This window comes from Halichoeres trimaculatus, unplaced genomic scaffold (genome assembly GCF_033239565.1).
Source record: "Halichoeres trimaculatus isolate MK-OKI-2021-1 unplaced genomic scaffold, fHalTri1.1 fHalTri1_scaffold_2, whole genome shotgun sequence".
Lineage (NCBI taxonomy): Eukaryota > Metazoa > Chordata > Actinopteri > Labriformes > Labridae > Halichoeres > Halichoeres trimaculatus.
Window position 1 is genome coordinate 10,395,001 of NW_027437180.1, and position 9,194 is coordinate 10,404,194.

Below are 9,194 nucleotides of genomic sequence, written 5' to 3' on the forward strand. Positions count from 1 at the left end.
TTGACAATGAAAGTATTTTGGTGGGAGTAGAAATAAAACACGCCTACGTCATCACCTTCCTGCAAATGTTACCCAGGTGCATTGTGGGCGTTTTTAGAATATATATTTTTTATCTAGTTATCTATTTATTCATTCATTTATTTTAATTTTTAAGGTTGTTTCTGACATATACTGTTGTTAATTAATTTCATTTGATTGAATGACCCTTTTTATCTATTTTTAGGTAACCATAAGAAAAAAGGGGAAAAAAAGTGCATTTTTCACTCTTGAGTTTTCTTCAGTACACTGTAACAAGTTACTGTAAATTTACTTGTAAATTTTAACAGTAAAATCCTGTTATGTTTCAATACAGCACTGTAAAAAAAAATCACACTGTAAAATAATAGTGAAATACTGGCAAACCTGCTGTCATTACTTAACCGTTGTTTTACAGCAAAGACATTTTTTGTTGTAATGGCGTTTTGTAGCTGTGAGTGAGGAGGAAAATTGGATATATAACCCTGCTGTACATTGAAATGTTACACTGTTGGGGGGGACAAAGGCTGTCTGTGCTGCACTGCTTGCACAGGCTGTCTGTGCTGATCTGCACGGACAGGCTAATTGTGCTCTGTTACATGGGCTGGTCTTCTGTGCTCCACATGGCATGGGCCTATAACCTTAATGATTTCTACAGTGTGTTTAATGTTTATGCTAATAGATGAGATGTGTTGCTGGGTTAGGGTTCAGACAAACAAGACAGCAGGTCATTGCCAAAGGCATAAACAGCTGGTCTGTGCCATTTAGAACACAGAAAGCCTGTGCCCTCTGTGCAACATCTCTAAGAACAGCAGTGACTTATATTCACTATTTTTCCCCTTAGTCATGGTTACCAAATGCCATCACAACAAAAATTACTCTTTGAAGTTACATTTTACAGTTAATCTAACTAATGATTTTTTTGTTAACTACACTCAAGGTTACTGCCATGACATGAATTGTCTAAACACAGCCCATTCAGCTTTAAATACTTCAAATATATGATCTACCTTACTTGGAAATTTTCTGCAATTGGTTTCCTATGGGTTTTTTTGTCTGTTTTTTTTTTCTTTTTTCTTTTTTTTTTTTTAAGTAAAGTCAACAAATTACATTTTACGATGTACAGCAACAATGATACATTGTTGGTGGGTGTCTCATGTGCCAATCCTTCATTTCAAAACTTTCAGAAAAATACCTTGGATCAACATTTATGCTGAGGTGAACCAGGAGAAGGAGCAGGAGATGATCGGCTCGGTGGGCCAGGGCGACAGCACGCCCAAAATCACTCTAAGCGAGTTCGCCACATCCAAAGAACTCATGGAGAAGGAACTGGAGGCCAGGGTCAAAAGTGAGTACAGAAACCTCACACTGGGGTTAATGTGGGTTATTCATGCTGTGTTTGGAACCAGTCAAAATGACTACCTGTTAAAACAAAACGCAGCTCCTGGAAGCACTTTTTTTGTCAGAAACTGTTTGTTTGCTCAGCTTTGGAGATGTTTTGGGTTAAAAGTCAACACAGTAATGCACTCAATAAATGAACAGTATCATTGCCTCTGTAATTCTCTGGCAATTATATCAGCAAAGAAATGGCAACTTCATTTTCTTTCATACTGTTGATTATTCATGGAAGAGTGAAGCAGAGGGAGCAGTAGAGTAGAGACAGACCTAGAAGGGTTTTAATATAGTAAAGAATAGATTCCAGCGATGCCTGCAACCCTGAGGACAATGAATAATTAATAACGTTTTCAGGCATGCAGCCTCCAGACTCCATAGGCCGGCAGAAGCATGTTCAATCAGTTTACTGCTTGGTCACAATACGACTTGTTTAAAAAGAATATTCCAGCACAAAAAACAGCAGGTTGTCAAAAACAAATGGGCCCAAGTACTGCTCTCTGACCTCACAGCGTGCTCTGTTTTCAGCAGATCAGGTCAACTGGCCAGTGTTTTCACCAGGTTCATCATGCTCTCAGATAGTTTCGCTGATGGATGAAGCTCCCGTAGTTTCACAGTTAAGGAAAGTGAGCTGTGAGCTGGTAAACTACAGGATCACTGTGGAGAGAAAAAAACTTTCAGTCCTACGAAGTAATGGACATCCACAAAGCGCCGAAGTAATCTGTATTCTGCTTTCTGTCCAAGGAACATTCTTCATTCAGCTCAGTGTGCGGTGTTATCTTTTGCACATAACCTGTAATCCTCCACAGAGGCCATTCAGTCAGGTAGAAAATCATGCAGCGACTGTCTTGATGGTGTCTGTGGCTCAAATACCCCAAAAAATCTGATGAGAAGTTGTGGACAGACTGCGACACAATGAAGATAGTGCTGTATGAAAGGAGCGTTCCTTTTCAGTGCACTCAAAAAAACACAATGGGTGAAGTTTTATTTTTTGCTAAAGTTCAGAGATGTTTGGTTGATCACACTGAGTGGTACACAGGTTCAGTAATTTACCAAAGGCATCCACAGAGTCGCTTTAAGAAGTGGAATCTCTGGATTGTTTGGAGGAAGATCTGCACTGAGTCCTGTTGTAAGTAAGACTTCAGCTCTTCCACCTGAGCTGGACTTTAGTATACAATATACACCATACCTGAAATGCAAGATGTGTCAGTAAATGAATGGAAATACAATTAATCAGCATCTATTTTGATAATTTATTAATATATTTGAAAGAAAAAAAAAAGTGGTGAGGTTGCTGAAGTCGCAGTCGTGAATGTGGCCCCAGGTTCAGTACTTGGTCCTATGAGGTGGGTGAAGGAGGTCAGCGGTTTGTCGACCACAGGGCAGGTTATAGAGGTGAAGAAGGTCAATAAGAGAGGGAGAGACCAGGTTATTGAGGGCTTTGTATGTCAGCAGAAGGATTGTGAACTGGGGGAACAGGGAGCCAGTGGAGGTTTTGAAAGACAGGGGTGATGTGATCACAGGAGCAAGAGTGGGAGCTGAATTCTAGATGAACTGGAGTTTATTGAGTAAGGTTGGGGTCCAGAATTACGCCCAAGTTTTGGATAAAGTATAGCACATATAATAATCTGAACCTTATCTTAATCGTATTTATCTGCCAATCTTGTCTTTATTTAACCAAATCTTAATCTTAATCTCAATCATAAATAAATAAATAAAAAAACATTTCTGCATGCTACATTATAACACTATAACTTATGACATCATTTCACCTGCATTCTGTTTGTTCCTCTGGTTTTATTCACAAACAAAACCGTGTGAGATTTTCCAATCCTTATAGCCCCCAATTCAACCCTTTTATAAATGATCTAAACGACACAGGAGACAGACACTCTGCAGTTTAATTGCAGCCTCAAGCAATCAATAAAGGAAAGCAGCTTATTCACAATTCTTTTAAAAGCAGGGGGTGGGAAAAACAACACCCTTAGTGTAAAGGCACATTTCATACATATGAGCAGGTGAATGAACTGATTTATCATCAAGTAATATTAACATGCTAAATGTACAAGTGTACATTGTTTTAAGATCATTCACAGCTGGAAATGTTCTGTCCTGAAAAGTTAGTGTTACAACATGATGTTACAACGGCAGTTACCACCAGCTCTCAGCAGACAGTCCAAATGTCATTTCAACTGTCGATTTTGCTCTGAGTTGCTTATGCATGCAGACAGTACAGGCCCTCCATGATGTGGGTTTTTGCTGTATGTTACCCTGTTTACCTGCTCTCTTTTTGGCTCATTTGTACACGACACAAACTTTTACCGGTTCCTCTGTAATTCAGGCCTTTGCTGATTTTGACTGTTGATGAAACAGACCAAACACATGGGAGATTACAGCACTGCAAATCATAATGTTTGATTTCAGGTTTAATGATCCCTAGATGAAGAAAATTATATTTTGTTGACAAAATAATCACAGAGCCAGAGAGAATGTTCATTAAAAAAGCATGTCTGGATGGATTTTATCATGCTTTTTCATTGAAATCAGCCGAAGCATTCCCAAACATCTTATCACATGTGCATTCTTACAAAAGTTTCTGTTTACCCCTTCCTGGCATGGAAATAGCCACATACACTCCTGATCAAAATCTTAAGATCAGTTGAAAAGTTGCACAAATGTACATTTTACACTTTTGGATCTTGAAAAGGCTCGAAGTACAGCTTCAGACCCCCCCCCCCCCCCCCCCCCCAAAAAAAAAAAGAAAGAACAAAAAAAAAAGGAATAGGAGTGAGACATAAAGAAAGAAAAGGAAAGAGGAAGCAATCTATTGCAAACAACAATTAGAGTGAAATAGTCTGTTCATCAGCTGATGAAAAGCTTAAGACCACAGCCTTTGATAGACACCGTCAGATGGCATCTGCATCTTTTTGTCTCCTTCAACACCACAAATTTGCTGTTTGGACTTTTTCAAAAACAACCAAACATGGGTTACTGAAAGGTGAAGAAACTTTGATTCTCTGAGGAGAAAAAACTGAACCTTGACGTCCTGATAGCTTCAACGTTACCAACATGACCAGGAGATCCCACTGGAGATGTTTTCACGGCGGCACAGTGGAGGGGGCGCCATCATGATCTGGGGCTTTTTCCTTCAATGGACCAATGGAGCTTCAGGTTGGTCAGGGGCGTCAAACGGCGGCTGGCTCTGTGGAGATGTTGCAGGGGGCCTCCTTCATGACTGAGGGCCCTGGTCTGTGTGGGAATGACTGGGTTTTTCAACAGGACAACGCTGCAGGTCACAATGGTCCAGACAGTTGATGATCCTCCATGAAGACATCTTCACCACTTTAAGTGATAAACAAGGACGGTGGAGCTCCCCATTACCAAGTGCTATTCTCAAACACATTTCTTTCTTTTGCTCTGTCTATAAACTTTTTAAGATCCAACAGTGCAAACTTTGTGCAATTTTTCAACTGGTCTCAAAATTTTGATAAGGTGTGAATTTCCAATTAAGCACTCTTGGTTGTGCCATGAATTTCATGAATTTCTGTAGCAAGATAAGGAAAAACCAGATCAACAGTGTGAGTGCGACTGCAGAGCGGAGCTTTATTCCATCTCACTTGTGACCAAAGAAAGTTTTTACAGGTTGTTGATTTGTTTCCGATCACTCAAGACTGAAGACACTTCATTTACATTTTCATTGCAAGTAGAGTCCAAGCATCAGTGATAAAACACATTAAAGTTCACATTATCATTTACTCTAACTTAAAGCATCAGCATTTTTCCATTTGCATTTTGGATGCATGGATACAACCCATAATCAAAATCCTCTGTAGCCCAACTTTTGTTTGGTTGTCTGGTTATCTTTAAGTTTTTTACCTTATGCCACTGTTTCTGCTCTTTCTTCCTCTTGTTTTGTTATTTTTTTGCAGTTGAATCATAAAGTTTTTTGATCATGATAGTAAAGGCAGTGTTTAAAATGTCCCCCGTAATTGAAAAACCACAGGTTCTTGCCACAGCGTGAACTAGCAGGACTCTTCACCACAGAGTGATCTGGTTCCACATGTGGGATCAGACTCTCCCTGGCCACAGTTTGCTGTCAAAAATTAAAAACCCTGTTACGGGGTTGTTGATCAGCCTGGCTCCTTTTTAACAGCTTCAGAGCCTTGGATAATAGGATGCAGTCAAAACTCAATAATTATCAGGATGTGTCAATGTCAAAGAAGTTGTGTTTTCCTGCACCAAAGCAGAGATGCAGAACTAATTGTCTTTGCTTTTGTCTCCTTTTTTTGTCTGTTTGTCTGCTCAGGGGGAGTTGGAAATGCCTGCGAGAGCACAAGGGAGATTCCAAACTGTACTAGCGTGTGAAGGAGGAGAACAGCAGTTCATGTACAGAGCAAAGCATTACTGTGTCGAGGGTTCTCTTTTTCTGTTTTGTAATTCTCAACACAACTGATGTTAATAGTTTTCTAAGGGACCTCATTTATACAGACTTGCACGGATGCCTCGTCCAACAACATCCATGCTGCAAATGTCAAATTACTCGAGCTCATTGTAAGTACTGGAGAAACGTATTCAGTTTTGTGGATGTATAAGCTACATAACAACATTCATTTGCAGAGTGAAATATCTTTGTCGAATCATAAGAAGAGTTCTGTAAATTTCCTAAGGAGTTTGCTTTGAATATCATTTCTGCCTATATATAGACTATAATGTCTGAGTCTTCAGTCAAACAGGGAATATTATTAATGTATAATATTATCATCTGTTCTGTTTAATGTATATATTATTACTTTTTACATGCTCGTAGTCTAAGTACCATGGCGACGACAGAAGATCTGACGATGGTTTGTTTTTGAAAGTGTGTTTAAAAGTCAGACATTATTTCAGAAAAAATAACTTTGTTTTGCTAAGGTCCTTGACTTGTGCATGTTCTTATTGAGGACACGGTTTCTGTGTTGTAGATAAGCAAGTGTTGTATATAGTTATTTTCTAATCATTCATCAAAAGAGCCCGATTGATTCCGCCCAGACTTCTGTTTTACTTTCAGTTTCTTCAGTGACTGTTGGGCGATATGTATCTAGCAGAAAAAAAAGATCAACATGAACGTGATCATGTTTAATATGTTTATATTTTCATTAAACATATACGATAGGTATTTAGGAATTTTTACATAAACAACAGTCTTTGAACAACAATCTCAAACCAAACATTATTTGCTGTTATCATCATTGCATTCATGCCTCTGTTACGCTTGTGATGGTTTGACGCTTACCTCAGATAGAAGCTGGATTCTGTCAGATTGGGGTGATAATGTGGCAACCAGTGATCAAATTCATACTGTGCACATGTCTGAAAGAAACGTCATGCTTGCCGAGTTGGGTCGATCATATCTCTAAATCACTAGCTCCAAGGCTTTGTAGAAGGCACAATTAGCCTGTCATCTGCCATTTAATGTGCGGACAAAATCCTTCTTGTGAGGGTTTTACATGCAGATGGGACTAAAGCAAGTTGTTGTCAGGCAACCTTAATGGTGAGGATTGCAAAATGAAGCTAGTTACTGAAAACATAAGCCTTGCTGTCCAATCACTTTCTTTGATTAGTTAAAAATAAATGATCTTTGGTGACTCATTGGAGCTACAGTGTCCAGACTACAGGAAGATCCCCCTGGTGGTGTCTGTCTACACCTGCCATGAAATTCACAACACCACCAGCTTGTGTTGTTGTTTGTTCTGAAAAAAGCAATGTGAGGATTGTATAAGTGATCTTGAAATAGTGTCCATTTTAAATATTGGCAGTGGTTGGGAGAACACATCTATTTACAGTACGTACAGTAGAGTATGACTGAAAGTCTCTATGATGACACTACGCTGGCTGGTTAGGTTTAGAAGTTAGGCTAAACTGGCTAAATAAAAAGGAAGATCTGCCCTTTTTCCTGAAGAGTTTCCTCATGCAGCAGATTCCACCGCCAACAGTGCCCCCTCTTGGTAGGTAGCGTGTAAGCCAGATGCCAATAGCCACGACAGCTACAGAACAGTGTAAACGGCATAGCAGTACCAGGCAGTGTACCCTGCTAATGAATCCAATGAAGAGGAAAAACACAACACAGTAAACATTTTCTTAGTGATCGGCATGTGGCTCTTTGTTACAAAGTTTTTACCACTGTTGCACAGGAAGTGATGATTCTTTCTAACATTTAACAGACTATGTCTAGCACCCCAACAGAGGGGTATCAAAAAGTGCGATAGTACAGGTTGGTAATTTGGCAACCTGTCCTGGTTTTAGTGAAAGGAAGTGCTGGAAAATGTGTGCTGTGCCAAGACGAACTGAACTGAACCGCTTGGTGTACACAGGGCTTTATACTTAAGTGGTCTGTTCAAACTTGAGAAGAGTGAGGTTACGTTAGCTCTGCTTGGGGAGGCTGGAGTTGGTAGATGAGCACTGGTTGGACATAACCAGGATCCACGAATGTTACAGACACGTCTCAGAGCACCGAGCTGTGAGGAACGCTAAATATAGCTGGCTACTAAGCTACAGTACAAATTGAGTTTTAAGTGTTTATTTTTGTCACCTTTCAAACAACAGTGCTACATAGTTACATATTAAAACATAAGGTTTTTGCTTTGCATTCTGGGAAAAGTTGTCTTAAAAGAAAATTAGCATTAAAAAGAAGATCTACTCTTCATTTATTTGCTCCAAATACAAATGTATGAGGCAAGAGTTGCGTCCTTTTCAGTTGGTGATGGTGCTCATGGGAAATTGAGTCTTCATCCCGGGAAACCACAACCATTTCAGTCAAAGGTGTTACTATGATCAGTGTAAAAGGGGAGTGACTGAGTTGAATTAGCCGGTAAATTGTGAAAACATTTGAGGATCACTTGCTTTCAGCCCCAGGTTATATTAGCAAGTTTTAAATGTGCGCAAATTACGCTAAGGACTTTTGAACAAAACACTAGTCTGCATGTCCATGAACAACACGTGCACACCTGAACAACCTCTGGGTTACTTGCCAACATTCACTCAATCCTTCATCCTGTTCAACTACAACTCAACAAAAATCTTCAAATTGTTCCATATATTCATTGTTCTGACAAGACACAATGTCCTCATGTGATTCCTTCGGATTCTGGTAATATTAGCATTCCAGACCAGAGCTCAAACTCTCTGGAGTGTTTGAACGAGGATCCTACACCCATAAAAGTGGCCATAGAGGGCAACTTGTTAACAACACAATGATAACATCAACAGTTTGTAGCTTCTTATTTCACCAACTGTTATCACTTATGGTGATGTGTTCCTTTGGATATTTTGAGAGTCAGGAAATACAAGTCTGATCACAGGGACTTTTTTTTTCTTTCCACCAGGGTTCAGGTTGAATTAATGAGGGAGCTGGGTTAATATCCTGCACTCAGATGTGCAGGATATTAAGTGTTTTTGTTTAAAGCTCTGATGGTAAAATTTGGTAGTAAGAAGCAGGATTTTTTTTCTTTAACCTTTAACCTGCGAGAAAAAAAGCTCATAATTTTTGAGTTTGTAAAGCTGTTATTTTACCTTTTTTTTTTTTTTTTTTTTTTGAGAGAGCATTTGACCGTTCATTGTAGAACTCTTAGCATTTGAGGTGTTGTGTTCTTCAGATGCCCTCATCTTGAGGATCAATTCAATTCATAATTTGACATATTGTGTCTGTTTTTACCAAGCTACGTATCTGAATAGCTGTCAGATGTGACCTTGTATCCTTGCATCTGCCTGCTGTGGTGAATTTCTTGTTAGACAAAAGCAATTACCTCCTC

At 39.3% G+C, this 9,194-nt stretch overlaps 1 protein-coding gene across 1 annotated transcript in view; it reads left to right on the top strand.

The window, feature by feature from the left end:
• The window catches only part of sorcs3a (sortilin related VPS10 domain containing receptor 3a), a 402,752-nt gene extending 393,785 nt beyond the window's left edge, over nucleotides 1-8,967 (top strand). The window contains exons 26-27 of the mRNA XM_074686947.1: nucleotides 1,203-1,363; nucleotides 5,714-8,967. Coding sequence (XP_074543048.1) covers nucleotides 1,203-1,363; nucleotides 5,714-5,772 — 220 coding nt within the window. The 3' untranslated portion in view covers nucleotides 5,773-8,967. The remainder of the gene's footprint in view (nucleotides 1-1,202; nucleotides 1,364-5,713) is intronic.
• The last annotated feature ends 227 nt before the right edge of the window (nucleotides 8,968-9,194 follow it).